This window comes from Strigops habroptila, chromosome Z, assembly GCF_004027225.2.
Source record: "Strigops habroptila isolate Jane chromosome Z, bStrHab1.2.pri, whole genome shotgun sequence".
In the NCBI taxonomy this organism is placed as follows: Eukaryota; Metazoa; Chordata; class Aves; order Psittaciformes; family Psittacidae; genus Strigops; species Strigops habroptila.
Genome location: NC_044302.2, coordinates 24329857 through 24350386, shown reverse-complemented (window position 1 = coordinate 24350386; position 20530 = coordinate 24329857). Strand labels below are relative to the sequence as shown.

The following is a 20530-nucleotide window of genomic DNA, read 5'->3' as shown; positions in this document are numbered from 1 at the left end:
AACACTGAAAGCTTTTCATAGTCGCTGTTAATTTTATCACCGTAACAAAACTAATTTATAAATACACTGTGGTGCGTTCTAGTCAGCGTATCTGTTCACATTCTGAAAGATGCACCAGCTAATTTGTCCATATTTTTGGATCATCATGACAATATGAAATCTCTAAGTACTATGAAGACACTTTTCCAATGAAACAACCATGGTTTACTGTTTCACCAATAAAATTAAGTTGCAAAAATACGCTATAAAGCCACCAATATTAAGAACTAAACAATTTAATATCACCACTCATCTCTTTTTTTTTTAAATTAATTAAATTGAAAGAGAGCCATAAACACAGCAATAAAATAAAAAATAAACAACATAGCATTTGAAAAAATACTACTTTCCTACCAGTCTGTGCTCAATTTTCTTGCCTTCAGCAATTGGCTTTCAATCCAGTTTGGTCTTTGCTGTTCAATGCTTTGTATAACCTTCTGGATCACTTGCTTAGGACCACTTTTCTGTTTTCCCATAATACTTTCTAAGCACACATGAATTAAACTGAGTTTTTCTTTGCTCCATCTGTCAAGTGTTGCACCTGTTAAAAGTTCTGCAGTATTTCCATCCTCAAATATCCGACATATAATTACAATCAAGTTCCAGACAAGCAGACCAGCTTTCTTCAATTCAGCAAAGTTTCTTGACATTTTTCTCTCAGCCAGAAAATAGAAGTACTTAACTGGGGGAGGCAAACATGCAATCACTGTAGGTAACTTGCTGATTACAATAGATACTGCCTGAGCTGCAAGCCTTGTGAAGCCTTAAAAAAAGAAAGAAAAGAAGATATGATTAACATTAACATTCTAGTTCTATCACAGCATGCTTCTGAATGTTGTACGATAATTTCTAACTTTCTTTTGTACTGAAAATGGGTAAAAAGCTTAAGTACTCAACACTATAGCTTGACTTCTATTGTGCTTCCTCCACATAAATCCCACAAAATCTAAACAATAACATGAATTAAAACTAGAGAACCTATAAAATTTAGAATTCAGACTGTGACTCTCAATAATTAGTCCTGCTGTGCACAGTTATTACAGAATAAATGAAAAAGACAACACCCAGGTATTCTGAATGGTAAAAAAGTTGTTTCCGAAATTGTAGTGTAATATTTTTTTTTCAACTCCATGAATGGAGCACTAAGTATCTCAGGATATTACATACATTCTTAATCTTTATTTTTTGTAGTTTTCTTATCTTTTCTTTAGTTTTATTGATCCCTTTCTATGATCAACCCTACAAAACTCTAGTCTATCAATTTTCACATAAGCATGCATGCTATATAGCACAGCACTTTAAACATTCCAGGTATTAAAAGTAGAAGAAACTACAGTAAATATGGGGCTCAAAACCCAAATGAAAAAATATACCAAAAGGTGATCCACAATACGGAGTCAAGTTTTAAAAAACCACCAAAACAAAACCCTGACGAAACAAGAAAACCCCTGACTCATTGCAACTGTATTGTCAACTTCTTAAAATAAAACCCCAAAAACACACAACAAAAAAGAGTCAAAACCACACACACAGAGAAAAAACCCCACAAACTCCCCAAACTCCTAGATCTGTCCTAGGTGTCAGACAGCCAATTTAACTTGTGACCAAGTCTGAGCCTTACTTCTCAGCTTACATATCAGTTCAGGCTTACTGGTAGCCTAAAATAGCCATACAAGTTCTACATTAAAGTGAGATTGCAGTGAGAGTGCAGCAAGCACACTGCATAAATGTGCCTCAACATGCTGAGGAGAATATATATGGAAAGAAAGAATGGATTGATGCCCTGGCTTGCATGCAACCTACATATTCAAAACTTTATGCCAGAATATACTGCAGTGATGGTACTGTAGTGAAAATAATCAGGTAATATTTTGGTGGCAATAAATTTATGGTGAAATGTTTCCAAAAGTTACCCTTTTGAAATGATGGAGGCTTTAGGCACTGCAGGCCGTGAAAGTATATACTGGAAATCAACTTTACATTTAATCTTCAAAAGATCTCCTATTACATACATTATTTCTCTTCCTCCAGTAACTGTTTCAACAACCCAGCAGCATCATATTCTATAACAGTTTCAGCACTATTCAAACACAAATTGCTGTGTTTCAGTCAACATCATGTATCTAAATTTAAACAGTCCTGACTGAAAAGATAACTAGAGAAGAACTGGTTACAGCCATTAAGACAAGAGTGTAGACATTATGCTTTACTACACCTTGAATCCCAACTTACTATTGCCAGATGCTAAAAATATTTTCAGTACTATTATTATCAGTACTACAATACTGATTATTTTAAAAAGCTTGTTTGTGTATGCATGGGTGTAAGCCTCAAGAAAGAATAACTGAATTTTAATGCCAAGTACTTTAAAAAAAAAACCACAGGATGTTTGGAAATAATTTTATTCATTGTCAAACTGCAACATTCACGAACTCTGTTTAATTTTGATACATACTCCTTAAAGCGGTAACAAGCGTTTATGACAAATTGATAAAACAGTGTATAAATTTCACCCACATTTCCCAGATTCTTTTCTCTTCATTTCCCGAGGAGTGTAATTCCATTCCTTTGGAACCGTTTTCAGTAAACTTTCAGGCACTATTTGCTTGTGGTGGTATGTTCCATAGTTTTCTGTTGCCTCCCATGAATGCATCAAAGAAATTATCTGCTTCACGATACCCTTGACTGAATTAATCAAAGTCAACTTCAAGCATCTGATAACTTCTGGCTCCGACTCACCACAACTGGAAACTTCAGAAGGAAAAATTATTAAATATTCAGTAAGTGTAGTCATTTGTGTAAATCTGTTTCAGGAAGAAGTGTTTCAGAGTTCATATGGAAAGAAAAGTAACAACATTATGAGTCATAATAACTTAGACCTATTGACCTGTTAGAGAAAATAAAGCAAAACAACATAGCATCTTGTACCATCTTAATACAGTACTGTCAAAAATACAATTTAATTTATTTCCTTCATCCCCCTTTCTCCTTCAATATGTTTTAAACATTTAGTTTGACCTCTTCCTTTTCGTATGGAATACATTTAACTACTTGTTAGACATCAATGAGGCAAATAGATATACCTATTTTTTTCTACTTCTTTGTCTCCATAATATTAATGAAGTTGCATTTATTAGATACTCAAACTGTTACACTAGGGAACAGCAAAGGAAGAAAAGATATTTTGAAACAAAAATGCATATAAATGACAGTCATCAACAGAGACATAATGTATAATCAGAGACTGCATGTTGAAAATAGACCATCCTAAATACAGTTACTGACATTACAACAAGTATTAATCTTCTCCACATTCTTAATACCACAGAGAATTGCAGTTTCACCATTGCCATGGAGCAGCACTTGTTAGGCAGAGTGCTGCAGGATGTCTTTTGATGTGTTAGGTCCTTTCCTCTATTTTGCTTGTACTTTTTCCTGGTCTAAGTTTCATTCTTTTCTGCATGGCCTTTCTGGAAGCTTCCATGCAACATTTCTTTTTTTTTGCTTTCTCTTACACGATAGACTGCTACTTTTTGAAATCCCATTTTTCTCTGAGGAGTACCTGAGCAGTTTTACCACCATTGTTTCCTGTTTTGTGATATTCATAATTCTATATCCCCTCTTACACTCTCCCATTTTCTTCCTTTCTTTTCTTTTGAGCTTTCCTGCATTTTACCTATCATTTGCAAGATCATCCTTCTAAACCTCACCTCTTTTCTCTGGTTGAATACTGCTTTTCCTTGGGGGCAGCGTCAGATGCTCTAATTGTGAAGGCAGCTCTCCCACTCCATGGAAAATTAGGAGCCTGCCTGCCTGTTGACAGTGGAGTCTATATGCCCATCAGACTACTTCTCCCTCAATAGGAGTCCTTCCTTTTCTTTTTCCACTCTCCTTTAATCGTTTCTTACTTTTAAATCGTGGCAAAGGTCTGGAGTTATTAAATGCACAGAGAAAAAAAATCTGTGCTGATAAAGAGGTACAGAAAGGATCTGCTGCCAGCATGCTGGTAAGGCAGACACAAGGAAATCAGGCTCCTGGTCGACCACACTGCTCCATAACCTCTGCTGTCTTCAAAATTTTCACCACTCCTACTATGAGCCAATTGCTCAAAAGACTTTGATTATACTATAATTTTGAAGTAAACTACCATAATTACATCTGATTTATTAAGGGAAAAATAATACGCACTATATATCCAAAACCTGACCAGGCTTAACATGAGATTTTAAATACTTAATATTATTACATAAAATACCTGTCATATTGTATAAGCAATTCCACAACTGCTCTTTTTCCATGTAGGTCTCAAAAGCAATGCCAAGACATTTGGGTGATAAAGTGCAGTAAGACAATACTGTAAAGATTGTTTCAATCAGAGTAGGCTCTTTAGTATTTATCTGTTCTAAGAGAAAACTCTGCTCATGACGATTCAACACTTCATTTCCTTCAAAACAAAACAGAACCACGGTTACGATAATTTCCAAATAATTCAAGTTCACGGTAATAGACAGTATTAGTCAAAATGAACTGCAAACTGTATCTTACTAATATTTCAAACAATAATAATACTTACAGATACTGAAACCTGATCTTCCTCTGCATAATGATATTTGACTGTCTTCCTGAATTATATGTAGCCACTAAAAAAAAGACTGAAGCATGTTTACAAACTATGGAATATGACTATTTAATTCAAAACACAGTACATGTTTGGAATTTTATTATTTGCTAAATATTAATCAGAATTAAATTGTACTATTTCTGTAGAATCAGTCAAAAAGTTGTTACTGCTTAATTCCTCTTATCAATATGTGTGACTAATTATTAGTCACATGAAATAATAGAACTCTATTAAATAAAATACAGTAGCAGAATGGGTTGTCTTCTTTTTTCAGTATAAGATGAAACTAAGGAGAAATCAATTCCATGAAACAAAATCTCAGCCCTGCTAAGATACAGATATGTATGTTTTTAAAGACAACTAGTGATTTTCATAGAGTTGAGTGGTTAATAGCTCACATAACACGTATTTCTAACTGTTATTCATAATCTTTATAAAACTTTCTCCCAGCTGAAAGATAACAATGTATTTAAACGTCTTTGAACCAATACAACTCAGTGGCTTTGACTTATGCTAATGCCGAAGACCTCAGCTTCCCTTCTATTTGCGGAAAATACTTTTGATGTTAACAGTCATAACAAATGACCAGAGCCAGAACCAATTAAACACTTTTAATTTAAGTTTCTAGACTGCAAACCTAAAATTTAGATAAAATAGTGCTTGAAAATGTCATTGGTTTATGACAGTTTGGCTGCCCTTAACTTAGCAACCTATGCAAGAGAAAGATGGGAGAGACTAAATTTCTAAACTGTGTTTTCTAATGGTTCAAACAGCTTTCAAAATATACCACAGTGGAAAACTGCTGCTCTCCACCCAGCTCTGAATGACTTGAGAATGTTGTAAAATTAAAAAACCTCATTTTACTCTCTTCTGAATTCCTAGAATCTAATTCACACATTACTGCAAACCATTCAGCCTGAGTAGCATGCAACCCTGATGATAGAAACAGCCCATAGGATGCAGAAGGCTGAAAAATAAGATCAGTGATTTCATAACCAACAAGTTGTGGGTTTTCTTCCCTGAGGCAGGAGACAGATCAGCAATAAGATTTTTTTCTTTTTAGTCAGCTTTTCTTCCTATGAATTGAGTGAGCTGGCATATTTTGCTGAGAGACCTTCCAATGCCAGATGCTTCAGAGTGAAGAATCAAATGGATTCCACTAATTCACTCAAACCAGTGATATGTTGTCTAATATGGATGTGACAAAGAAAGAAACAAAAAAGCAGAAAGAGCAGTTCAAAAAGGAAAACACAGAGGTATTCAAATTGTGAGACGAAAATTTGAATTGAAGTTTGACTATATTACTATTAGGATTTTTTAAAATTAATTTAACCAAATTCTAGGGAGGAGGATTTGCTGAGATTTTAAATACTATATAAACTGTCTTTACAGAACATGATGGGAAATGGCTTTATTGCTTTGTTTAAAGGGCCTTATGACATGAAATTAAGCCTAAATTTGTTTTATGATCATGCCACATGGAAAGTTTGAGTCACAACTTCATAATAATTTTCCTAATCAACTTAGTTCTACCAGTAAATTTAGATAAATTGAAAGAAGTATAAAAGAATTCTGTAGGGGTTTATACATATCTTCTTATAACTAGTGTATAATACAAGTCTTCTGCTTTTCAGCAAAGATATTCAGGAATCCACTGGGAAACCATTCTGAGGCTAAACATAACATGATATGTAAGCTTTCCTTAGCTTTTTTTTTTGTTTTACCCTAAAGTAAATGTTGCCCACATTGCAAGAATATCTGACCTTTCGAAGCTCAAGCTGAAATGAATTTTCTGTCCAATAAACTGGCATGGATCATAGAATCACAGAATCATAGAATAGTTCAGGTTGGAAGGGACCTTAAAAGGTAAAGTCAGCTGGCTGAAAGGTTTATCAAGTTGATCAGTATAGCTGGTTCAATATTATGAATTAGGAGTCTACAGAAAGGTACGTAGATTTCTCTTGCCTTAGAATTTTTCTTTAACACTTCTTAGCTCACCTGTCATAACATTAAATATTCATCTTAGTTTGAATTCCAATGCAGCCTTCTTATTAATCATCATGTAAGAATAGTATTTATATGATAGGCATCATACTTATTGCCCACTGATGCCTACCTCTACATATTTCTCTTTTTTCCACTCACTGCATTTGAGTATCAAAAGCTAACCTGCGAAGTTAATCTAAACCTCCTATAGGTAGCTCAAAGGAGATGCTTCTTTTTCATTTTAGCAGGACTTACATCCATACATAAATATGGCTATATACTTAGGTACCTGTTAAAGAAAATTGCTGTTTGTTATTTCCATATAGTATAATGTTCCATATGCACAGAGGATATCAAAATATATTAAAATATCAATATCATTAATAAATATACTTAAAAGACAATTATGTACCTAGTGAATAACAGCTATGTCTTAACCAGTCACAATGAACCTTCCTAGGACAAAATACTGAACTTAACCTTTTGGGGTAGTATCATGTATTTTAAAAACATATCTTCAGGGGGAAGCGTAATTTATCCATATTTCTTTCTCACTGATAGAAATACTTTCCAGTAACTTGCTGACATTATCACACTCATCCAGCTCGTATCTGTTACTGGTTTAGCCATGAAATGAATCTTATTGAATTTAGAAAATCTGTTATTGACTCTAGACGTCTCCCTCCCTAGTGAATCCTTACAAGACAGACAAGTTATAAACAGTCATGCTGTCTTTTTTGACCAAAAGAGGTAGTCAACATTCAAATTTATACATGCTATTTCATTTAGGAAGACAAACTGAAGATGGTGCAAGTGATTTCTGATACTGTTCTTTTATTTGCAAAGCTCATAAAACTACTTTCTTTATGGCTTAAATCACAGCAGCTGATGAGGATATAAAAAATGCAAAAAGGATATATTTTATCTGTTTAGAACCAAATCTTTCAGCAGCTACTTTCCATTAGTTGCTTCTTTGCACTGTATTCTCAGTGCTTTTTCTGTTACCGGCTTTTTTTTTCTATTCTTTTTCTGTATCTGTTCTGGTAGATCATTTTACTTGTCTTTTATAGAGTTGCTCCTCTTCAATGCAATCATTCTCCAGTCAGTCTTGACAGCTAGAATCTATTGTAACCTTGAATATGACTTTATTTTGGCAGAAAGTCTATTATTTTATTTTTTAATTCCAAAAAGAAATTTTAGATAGTATTACTTCTATCCTGAATGAAATGTAGACCTTCATCCTACCCATTTCAATCTAGTAAAATCCAAATAATCCCCTGTATTAGCTGCTACTTGTGAATCCAATAAATCCCAAATTTGTGACAACTAAAAAGCTCAACACAAGGCAAAACACTTTAACAAACTTTATAACATCTGCCCATAAAATCAGCATACTACTTTTGTTCCTATATATGTCACCAATCCCATAGTAATTTACTCTCATTCAACTCTCTTAGAATTTTTTCTCCCTAAACATTTTATTTTCAACTATCTGAGAAGAACCTTCCATTAATGAGTCTCCAGGTTAATGGCTTCTCTGAAATCTATTTTACCCATGCCAAATACAAAAAAATAATTACTATGAGAATACCCCCAGTACTGATTTTATGGGATAGTATGCTGAAACTGTGGCATTCTGATAACCAAAATTTGTCACGGCAATACTGAATTTAGTCCTGTGACCACATTTCCTCCTTTGTATTACTCCATGCATTAGGACTGATATTGAACAGGTAACTCTCTTAAAATGTATTCACTCTAGAGCTCTACTTCTGTAGCAAGAAGTTCCTACCAGAAATTACTTTTTTTAAAGATCAGAAAGGTCTTTAAAAAACTACCCGTATGACCCTATATCACAGTCACAGATATATCACAGAGACTGTCTATCTTCACACTTTGTCAAAAGAAGGTATGTGGTTCTCAGCAGGGCTCTATTAAGTCCACATGGAAATTCCTATTCAATATTTCAGAAAGTCCATAAAATCTGTTCATTGTTTTCTTTAGCTTATCACTGGAAAGTCATCAAAAGGAATAGGATATCTGATTAAGGTCTCTTTTCTGTTGATCTTCCGGACAGAAGCACAGCACACCTGTAAACCCTTCTACCATTTTACCACATTGATTATGCAGGTACAGTACCCAATAAGTTTACTGGTCAGATAGATACTTTAAGGAGATCCCACTTTTCAAATAATCTTCTAATTTTTTGTTGTTAGGCTGCCATGATACAGTTTGCTATCATGAAGAAGCTAAGAAAACTTCTAGGTGTTCTGGAGCCTGTACTCACAAGCCTTATTCTGGATGATCCACAAATATCTGCGGAGAGAGCTGCCTCTGCACAAGCATATAAATGCCTCTAAGAGACTCGTGCTCTCCTAAGGAGGACAGTTATTTCAACGATGTACAAAAATAATGACCCTTAAGTACTTGAAATGAAAGTTTTAAACTGTTGTACAGATTTTGCCAATGGCAAGATTTAAATGGAGCTGGTAAGTTATTTAAGGAATGTACTTTTTCTTTAGTAGCAACTCACTACTGTCACTAAAAGTTCAGTCTGATTCCTAAGTGAGGTCAGTTGGTAAAGCTACCACTTTTCACCAATTTTTTTAGGGTAACTTAGAAAACCCAGTGTTGTTTACCTTTAAACGACTAACATTTAATTAATTTGACTGAATTTAATTAAAATTTAACTAGTGCTTAAAATTTATCTTTAAATTCCACACTATACATTGTGGTGGTTAAAGAGCTACTTCACAAGGGGCAAAGACTTGGGATGAGGAAAAAACATCTTTCCATTTGACAAACACAGTTTCAAGTAATTTCTCTTGCCAGAAACCTGTTTATAAAAGCACAGTCACAGAAAGCTCTTCATATCTATTAGTGTCTGGGGAGTTGGCTGATACTGTACCACACAGTTTTATTTTCCCAGTGGAAATCCTTCTTTCCTCACCCTTCTTAGGTGTGCAAGCTAAATTATCTCTTTTTGAAGTATCTCACATTTCTTTGGGTCCAATTTCAGTTTTGCAGCCTTAAACTTATCACAGAATATTTGCAAATATTACTATCAGCTCTTATTTCTTATTTCAAAGTTTTAGTGGGGACCAGGATATCATCTATGTTTAACTGCACAATACCCTCTTACATTAGTCTCTCAAATATGCATTATGCCATCCAAAAACATTAGGTGAAACTGCCAATGGCCTTGTCCTACTGTGAAAGCAAGTTTTTTTCCAGTTTATCTCCACATGCCAGTGTTTACTCTAAACCTGTATAGAAAATTAAATTATATCTCTGTAACAACTGAAGTCTCATGCGTTCATTGCTATGAATAAGTTTGGGTTTTTTTAAAAGGAATACATTGCTTTTTTTGTTGTTCATCATTAACTTGGTGCTACCCTCTCTTCTTAAACAACAGTATGTATGAGGCCCAAGGACTGATTGAAGGACTCAGATCTGCCTTGCTGACAATTTCTCAGTGACCTCTTTCTTATCTGCTATTGATAAACGGCTAGGTGTCTGCTGACTGACGAGGTTCCCTTTGGTCTTAAACCTGCGTTGGGCTAGTGTAATTCAGTCAAGCTATTGTTTTTTGCTTTATTATGCAGAGAATAACTCCTGGTTCCTGGAAATAAAGACTCTCAAATGAGAAGTCACAGACTGTTCTGCTGGCATGCTGTGAATTTACAGCAAGTCTAGCAGAAAATCTCAGAGTTCACTTTCACCCTTCTCATTTTCATATCAGCATCTGCTGGATTCAATAACTTATATAATGCAACCACCACTTTCTTTATTCCCCTATTATTTGTGGTTTGTCATAATAATCCATTTTTGTTTCATAACAACGGGTGACAAAGAAATTCTGGTAAAAAAGTTCACCAAGAAAATTGCGAAACAGTTTGTTTTGCCAGAAAATTAACACAGTATCAGTTACCTTCATTATTTCTCTACACAAAGGCACAGCAAAGGACCCTAGACCCTTCACCTATGCAAGAATATGTCTTAGAAGATATTTTCTAAATATTGGACCTATGGAATTATATATTCCCCTATAAATCCCTATATGGGATTATATTAAACTGCAATTAACTGTAATTCAATACCCCTACATTATTCAGACTCGTAGTTTAAGTTATAGAGTTCCAATATGCAAATCCAATTTTTCAACTACTTTTTCAAACTTGCCTTTTATCCAGTGGCCATACTCCCTGGAGACAAATAAGTGGTCCAGTTTTGGATATCCTGATTTATTGCTTTTAGTATTTTTGATGCAATAACTTCATATCTGAGGAATTTTACTTTTTATCTACATTTCACATACCATATTGCATAAAAAATAATGAAAGTCTAAATCTTGTCACCTCCTTAACCAGACAGGTTATAGTTACATACATGGAGTTTCATTAGTGTCAACAAATATGGTAACCATATAATATTTAGCAACACTAAATCATGCATACATGCATTCCCCCAAAATACTCTTTCTTCTCAGACAGCTTTGTCAATACCAACAATACTCCCTGTTGTGACAGGGAATATACATTATTTGTAACCCTCACCAGGGTACAACCATATGAAAAAGTGGGAATGCAATTAACTTAAATGTGTTTGTACGATGCCTACTGCAACTATCCCAAAGTATTGCTACCATACAAAAAAAAGGTATCGTTACCAAAAAACAGCTACATATAAGCACCTCTTTATAAAGATTTTTTGCCTTCTGACCTGTTTCTAAAAGGCAGAAAGAAAGACTGAGTGTAAAATAAACTAAAATGTGAGAAGTCTTTTCATATTAAAAAAAATTCTCATAATCTAGTTAAATACCAGGGAGTTTTGTTATCGCTAGAGCAAATAACTAAAAAATTATCATATACTTAGTTTTTAATCTGTTTTCATTCATAATATTACACATTGCAAAATTTTAGTGTCGGTGAGTACACAATTCTTCAAGACTTTTATCCTACTGAACAGAAGAATCCGAAACTGTCATTGCTAGTACTAAGGTATGGCTTGTTAGTCCAACTTTCCTTGTACTAACATATAACAGCTCACATAGGAAAAATAATAGTTTATATAGCATCACAAAGCTGCTGCAGAGGAGAAGGAATAAGTAATACAATAATTTCATCATTAGATAATTAACCCCATTGAAATTAATTTAGAAGATACGGATCATTGCAGGTTTCAACTTTATCTAAACTGAAAGTTTATTCATACCAATGTTGTAGTTACATTAATAAAGTCTGTGTAAATAGCACATTTTCTAATTCAAAGTAGTATATTTCTCTGAATCTCAGGAGGTTGGTCAGTCAATAGATTAATACATTCTGTCACTTAATACCTGTGATAATTTAAGCAGCTAGTAAAATTCAATACTGGATAACACTAGGGTAAGAATACAATCCTGATCAAACATTTGTTAGTCTTTGTAAAATATGACAGGTATCTGAGTAGGCAAGCAGATGCTGTGCAGCTCTCAGTTAGATGCATGACAGAAGTGGAAGCAAAGTTGTACCCCTGACAAATGTTAGACCATTTTAAAATGACAGAACTAAATTATGTTTTATCTACTATTATGTGAACCTAACAGTTTTTTCTTTTTGTAAATAGGGAGAATTCTTTTGCTAAAGAAAGATAGGAATCAAGACTCTCATTCACTACTACTGCAAAATTATGTCAAACGTGATTATACCATTAGCTTTTCAACAGTATGATTATTTCATCCAAAAGCTATTAAAAAAAAGCTGTGATAAAGTTTGTTGCTTCAAACACAGTGCTAGCAGAATAAGAAGAAAAACTTGTAGAACCATTCTTTTATTTGTTCTACTTTCATAGTGACATTAATGAGAGTATTAATAAGAGGAAGCATATAAATGTACTTCTAGAATGCTTACAGTGACAAACACAAAATAACTTCAACAAAACCTCTAAGAGGCTTTTCACTGTTGAAACAATTTTGAAAGTGATCTTTCAGACTACTAATCCACACTTTTAAAAACCTGTGTGAAGCAGTTATGGTATCAAAGCTCTGTTAAGTTAAAACTTAATTTGACTTCTTTGAATTTACAATAGCAGCCTATTTTATCAAATCACAGTCTGTTTTGAAACTATGAATACTCAGATTGACTGGAAAACATAATAATTTCTTTCTTTTTACTCATTCAAGAAGTATGCCCTGCTAAAAACTGAATACCCCCCCAAAAATGTACTTTTTATGTACATTTCATATATCATATTGCAAAAAAATAACAAAAGTCTAAATCTTGTCACTCCCTAACCAGATATAGGTTATAGTTACATACATGGAGTATGTGTGTGTACATATATCCAAAAAAACTGATATCCACCCCAAAAAATGTGTGACAGCTCTCCTTCAGTATTCAAGTAGTTAAAAATGGATTTGTGTTTCTCACTAATATAAGGATCGACAGCATAAATACTTACTTGAACTTCTCAGTAAAATTTTCACTAAGAGACAATCATGATGTAGCAATGTTTTCAAAAGCAAGTTCAAATTGCAGTATGGCTGGGATAAGAGCAGTTTCAGCTGACCCTGGGCTGCCATTTCTCTGGCTGATGGAGTCCTTTCAAAATGTAAGATAAAGAGAGAATAATGTAGTTAATTTATCTACGAAATTAACATCCTTAAAGTGCAGATGTAATGCTAACTCCCTTAAATGTCAATTCCTCCCAGATTACTATGAAAATGCTTTCATGCTTGCTTACTTTAAGGCAGCTCAGGGAAGGAATTACATTTAATCTCAACTAGCTATAAGCAAATTAACATTTGGTAGTCTGCCAAAGTTATAACTGATACAAAGCAACCTCACATCTCTTTCATGGAACCATGTTTGCCTTGTCCTACCAGGCAAAAAGGACTTTTTTTTTTTTTGTGCTTGAATAAATTTAAGGCTATTAGTCTTTAGTTCACTATTACACTAATTGTTTATTAAGAGCTCTGAAGTGTTCTTGATGAAGTATATGAAGCTCTTTTAATTAAAAAACAGAGAATGCTCAAAGGGGTTGCAAGATACCACGTTAGGTTGACCAATGCTTACACATACTGAAAAATCCACCTGAACTATTAGACTGGTTAAATAATTGCTTTGCCAATAGGGAGAAGTGAGAAAGCATGGTACAAATTCATTACTTTCTAAGGAGACTGAAGTTTGTTTTCTGTTTGTGGTTTTCATCTACTGCAAAAGTTTAGATTTCCAAACAAAAAAATTCCAGGGCTTCCTCTGAAAACAGCCAGTGACCCAACAACAACTGTTGGAAGCACCTGGGAGTAATTAGAGGGGGAAAAAAAATTAAAATTTTGTCCTGCAAGATGTTTATCACCCACTGATTTTTACTACTTTCTTCTTCTTGAAACATTTTCAAAAAGACGTTTTCAAAACTGGGTTGTGATTTTTTTTTTTTTCCTTGAAAGCTCAATTTTTCATTGTTTGTAGGTTTTAAAATGAAATTTCAGCTGCTGTTTAGCCATTGTATTTATTCATTCTGGCTACAAGTTTATACAACAATAGTTGCTAACATTGAAAGTTTATGCACTGCATGTGTAAACTTTTATGAACGTAAATTTTACATGCACAGCTGTAAAAACTACATATGCACTGACACATTGACTACATAGGCATAAACATTTTCTGGCAGCACACACACACCACCTTCAGCATCAGCTAAAGCCTTCTTATTGGGAGCTAGATTTTCCTGTCAAGAAAGGATAAGGATTTATATGCATATACTTTATGTTCCATTTACACACAACTATTTGGACAGAACTAAAATGGCTTCATGTAGCTGTCCTAGCAGAGGGGAATTTCTCTGTTATATGCACACTTCTATGACCTTTGGACTCGACCAAGTGTGTTACCACTCAACTCTGCTTGTATGCACACCTGAAAAAACCAAAGATGACTGCACAAGAACTTCACTGTTCAATCAAGGCCGATATATAGATAATACACCTAGTAGAAATGTAAAACACCTGGAAATGAAAATGCCACCTGATATACTCTTTCAGTTTAGTCCCTCACAGGTATGTTTGCATCCATTACCAGAAAAACAGTTTATCACAAATCTTGCAGGGCAACCTTGAAGTTACCTAAGGAAACAAAGCTTCGATAGCCCCATCTCCCAGAAGGACCTTTACATCACACTATTATGTCAAAACTTCACATAATTAAGTATTAATACTGTAATAATCATTTCAGTAAAAGAGGATTTTATACGTCTCAGCCTTTGGAATGTTAACAGCAAAGGAAATACATATGAGTTGATAAGTAATGTATGTGCCATGAAAACTTATGAATGGCTATTGCGATTTTCATCTGGGACACTATATATAATTGCTGAAAATATCATGCTGACTCCACAATTATATTTTTGCATACTGGATTCTAACAATAGTTATCAAAATATACATATATATACACACACACATATACATTTAAATCTTCATAGAATTGCAGCCAAAATAAATTTTCCATATTTAAAATACATACTGCATTCAAACTTTCAGCACTGGGGCTTTGCATTCTTCATAGTATTATCTTAATTTCTGTATTTTCAAGATCAGTTATACAAATTCTCACACAAATTCTCAATAGCATGTTAAGAACTCATAAGTAGTTAGTATTTAAAGTTTAAATTAAAACAATTACTATATTCACACTAGAATTAGCGCTGTGGCTGAGAGCAAACTCCACAATTCACTAATTCAGTTAAAATATATGGGCCACTTTCATTTTGTTTCTCCCTTGAATACCATGTTACCATATATAATCAGGCCACTTATTGCTTTCAAAATATAAGAAAAGGGACAAGTTTGGTCAATTATATTTATGAAGGACAATATTTTTAAGTTATTTTAGAAATAAATGCCATTTTTAAAATATTTGAGTTGAAATAAAACTTGTCTGTCATTGACCAGATGGGAAGTTATCACGTTGTAATATACACCAGTTCTTGGCTCTTTAGGCCTCTTGCGAATTGAAATGTACAATGGTGTGACTCACTTGGAGGAAAAATAAAATATAGCAGACATTCCCTACAGCCATGAAGCTAGCACCAATAAATGCACTGAGAAGTTTTGTAACGTGCATATGGAGAGGCATATGTTCTCCCATCCTTGTAGCTCAGTACTAGTGAAAATAAGACTAGCCTCATAGAAAGTGACAAAAGGTGGTACATAGAAATATCGCACATATAAATGATCAGTTTTGTACAGTAAAAGAAAAAAAACCAGGACTCTGGTTTGTGAATGATATGATTATAAACTCCAAATGAAGCAAGGAATGAATCACAATTACCACTAAAGGAACTGTAACATAAATTATCAGTAATTATTTAGTTTGATAACCAACTATGTTATTTTGGTTAGTATCCAAGATAAAAAAAAAAACACAACACAACAAACAAACTAAAACAAACCAGAAGACCTCAAATGGTAAATTCAGGATTTTAAAAAGCAAATAAACATTAAAACTAATTAATGTTAACATATTGACAATGATGTAGAAGTCAGATAAGAGAACACAGACTGTAGGCATTTTTAGGCATGAAAAATAATGTAGGAAATCTGGTTAAATAGTGAAACTGTAAACAAAATAATTTGAGGAACTAGCAAAACTTTCTTTTGAAGTATCAAGCTTAGGAAGAGCAAATAATAGCTACATTTATGGCAGGTTAGAATCATCAGTTAAAAGTTAGGTGGCCACAGCTGGGAGGTGTATACAATGGCCTGTGCCTCCAATTTTGTTATGGATAGTGAATATGTACTTTTATTAGATATAAGAAGTAAAAACATAAAACAACTCAGGAAGAATTAAGATGCTCTAAAAATTAGTTTTCTGCAATATTTAAACGTGTGTCTCGTCAATACACCAAATGCAACATTTCAAGAAAGAAAAGCTTCCATGACATGAATATACAGTGTAAAACCAGTAATAAAACTAGAACACCTCAGAACATGTTCCTCAAATTACTTCATTACATACAGGGTGTTTCACTGTTTGGTTTGTTGGTTGTTTTGTTGGTTTTTTTTCTGAGCAGCTGAAAGGTGCGTTGTTGAAAGAAAACATTAAATATTTTACCAACATACTTCACTCATTATCACCAGGACAATGTACATGGCTTTACATATGTGGACTAACTAGGCAGGCTAACTGTATCTTCTCAGGGATGTGCTTTCTTTTGCACTGCTCATTTTCCCATTATGTGGTCAAGAAGATGCATATTTTCTCATTTTTCATAAAGGGAAAACATGGATAACTCTGGAATAGTTTTATGCTATTTATCAAGACAAATCTGCCCTAAATATCATCTGTAAAATCCTAATTCCACCCCAAAAAATAGAATTATGTTAGACTGAAATGGTACCAGCATTTCCTTTACATACTTTTACACAGCAGAGGGTACTCACTTGTGAAGTTATCTTCCAAAACTCATAATTCAAAGTATAATTTAAATTTTGAGCACTGGCCTTGGAGGGCATCAAAAAGCTTAATATCTTTTCTACAATGAGTGCTTAACGAAGTATAAATTTTCCCAGAAATAGAGTAGATCCCTTTTCAATTGATCAGGTAGCCATTCCCTCTCCTATATTCCCTCTTCTCCTTTCTCTCCACCCATGTATAACTTATAAAGCCACTGACAAATTTCATTGAAACTCAATTGAGAGGTAAAAGTACTTGCTCTTTCAAGCTTTAGAAAAACTTAAATTACTATTTCAAGCCAGTAAAAGGACACATTCTGAATTCAACAGTTATTCACTCGGTTTGGTGTTCCAGTTAGCCAACCACACAAGTTTGATTCAGTCACAGCATCTATTGCTTCTGGCTCAGCAGGTATCAAACTCACCCAGGAAGGAAATAACAGTACTGCTGACATGTAGTAGGAGTGAAGGTTAGGAAGAGAAATCAGCATGTTTGGCGTAGTATGGGGCAAAATCATAGGGAAGATATTGTGATATACAAGGTAGAAGATACTGTGTATATAGGGTAAGAGGTAATAAATCCACATCACATTGGTCATTGGGAGGTCACCATAGGTCACCACTCTCATGATAACATATTCCTCCAAAATATAGAAATACTTTCTCAGAAAACACAATAACAATTCACAAAAGCAGCTTTTCAGGAAAATGGAGAGTGAAAATCTCTCAGGAAATAACTTTTGAAGAGGAGGAGGAGGTGAAGGGGTTAGGAGAGAATCTACACTGGCGTGGGAGTGCTTCAGGTTCAAAATTAGAAAGGGAATGACAGCACAGCTGGTAGCATATGTCTCATATGTAACTTGTCATTATATGCAGTGACACAGAAAAAGAAACTAAGCTTTTGCCTCTAATCATGCAGTAATCTCCAAAAGAATCAACTACAATCAAGCAGCATATTTTTCAATAAGTTATTTATATATCAAAACTTTTTTTTTAACCAGCAATCATAAACAGGGAGGCATACATTCTTTATTATAAACCTTTCAAAACAGCAACTGTGCTGAAATACATTATTGTCAAGAGCTATACACTCTTTAATTAGAGCAAAAAACCTTACAGATAATTCAAATATCAAACGTAATGAATAGACTAGCAAAAAACTACACAATGCACTGCTTTCAGTTTGACCTTTCTTACAGACTCTTAAAGTTTGAAAATTAGGGAAATTTACAATGAATTTAAAAAGATGTTTCTGTGTTTTTTCTTAATCAGAATATCAATTAGACACGTACTAATATATACTCTTTTCAAAATGTTGAAAAGACTTCAAAATGTAACAGTATTTGATTAGTATTGAGCAGTTGGTGATTCTTTAACAACAATCAACTTTTGATACTCACTTCAGTAAGGAAGAACAAGATGCCGGTATACAAAATAACCAGTGTAATGGGTAATAAAAGACTTCTGAAAAATCTTGAGGAAGATGTTCATCAGAATTGTCCAGAAATGTCCTGACAAAAACAAAATACTTCTGAATTACATGGAAGAAAATCCCTTCAGATCACTACTAGTAAATACATACAAATAGAAGACAGAAAATAAGATAAATAGTATTAATATACATATGCACACACATGACTGCAAATTTATTTAGGCACTGTTAAAAATGTCTAATATATGTTATTTACATTCAGTCTTTGAAACTTGGTATCTAGCACTGTTAGTACTGTTAAAGCAGTTTCTTCATATTTTCACTCCCACATAGCACGTTTTCAAACTATGTTTGAAAATACATTGAATAAGCATTGTTCTTCAGTCATTCATTTCTATAGCTCTTTTCTTTCTGCATAATACATGCATCATATTAACAATACTTTTATCATAATCAAGGAAAATATCTTTTGAAATTATAATGGTTCTCTTTTGATTAACATTCAAGTATTTACTGACTTTGGATTAAACTGGGCAAAAAATTGAACCAGAAGCTTTGGAAATTCACTGGCTTGTAAGACCTAGAATGTTGGTTGAAAAAACTACTGTTTTCAAATATAAAGACTAGTGAAGAATTAGATAAGCTAGTTTTATGTCACTTCTGCATTACTTCTCTTACTCAAAGGATGTGAGAGGCAAAAATCAGATGTGTTCAATTCACTGATACTAAAAATTAACTGCTTTTATTAATTAATGATATTATGATTTTATATATATATGAACGGATCATCAAATCTAGTATTTGCCTTTAATTATTATTCAATAATAAATAATAACAGATGTATTAGTATTTGTACAATTCTGTAGCAATCACTAGATGCAATAATGTGATAAGAATGGATGCCCCTTGGGCTCTTCCCGTTTTACTCTCATTTACACTGAACACAATTGCAGCAGAGAGGATATAGTCTGTTACATCCATCCTCCATTAACTATAATCAATGATCACTTCTTTTGCACCTTACTTTTCAATGTAACTTGGCTATAAATTTTTCATCTTAATGACTTTCCTTCCCTGAAGGTTGTTCCTTTATGTATCATGTCTGGTATTTTCTAAGTTATATAAAGAAGGCAACTACCTTTAAAAATGCCACTTCTACAGAACTCATTTATGGTATATTTGCTTTACTTTCTGAAGTGATTCAAAGTCACTCCCACTTTTGAGTCAGTATTTCTATTGCAGTAAGAGTAGAAGGACGTTTAAAATACCTCAGGAAAAGACATGAGGAGTTTTTCAGGACAAGAGAATCTTTTTAGAAGACACTAAAAAAAAAGCCCGTGCCATGATATAGAAAGAGTGAAAGTGTATCTAAACATTTAAAACTAGAGACAGAATGGAAACCCTTTGGAATAAAGCCTTCACAAACTCCTAACCTAAAAGGTAAAATCTCCTCTTTCTTATAGAGTGCTTTGTCACCATGGCATTAATAGCATTTGTGTTTTGTCATTTAATTATTTAAAAAACTCTTTTTCACAGCTGCATATAAGTTATCTAGAAGTGTAGCTTCATGCTTATATCTGGGTCTGTCTATGAGACCCAGATGAAAGAAGAGAATTACACTTATGCAACAAGAAAGGTGTATAGCTTCTCAACTTCTCCAAATGATGGGGTGATTTATTTAGAAAAAAAATTTACTGATTAAAAAAAAAAAGTCATAATAAAATAAAAGTCATAAAAAAAGGTAATAATAATAATAAGTAATGATTTACTACAGATTTCAAAATTATCTTAAGGAAGCAGGGAGTCCCATGGAAAAGAGGAGGTGTAAATGGCAGAAGTTACTCCTGGGGAGGTTCCAACTAGACACAAGAGGAAAATTCTTCACAATGAGAACAACCAGCTACTGGAATAATCTCCCCAGAGAAGTAGTGTACTCCCCAGAGTTGGATACTGCTAAGATTTGTCTGGACTGCGTGCTGGGACATCTAGTCTAGGTCACACTTTGCCTAGAGAGGTT

At 33.7% G+C, this 20530-nt stretch overlaps 1 protein-coding gene across 7 annotated transcripts in view; it reads right to left on the bottom strand.

The window, feature by feature from the left end:
* KIAA0825 (KIAA0825 ortholog) overlaps positions 1–20530 on the bottom strand; it is a 253246-nt gene that overhangs the window by 132584 nt on the left and 100132 nt on the right. For all 7 annotated transcript variants that reach the window (XM_030471435.1, XM_030471432.1, XM_030471433.1 and 4 more), the window contains 5 exons: positions 18482–18592; positions 13088–13227; positions 4295–4483; positions 2557–2790; positions 394–802 (listed from right to left, as the gene is read on the bottom strand). In XM_030471435.1, coding sequence (XP_030327295.1) covers positions 394–802; positions 2557–2790; positions 4295–4483; positions 13088–13227; positions 18482–18592 — 1083 coding nt within the window. The remainder of the gene's footprint in view (positions 1–393; positions 803–2556; positions 2791–4294; positions 4484–13087; positions 13228–18481; positions 18593–20530) is intronic.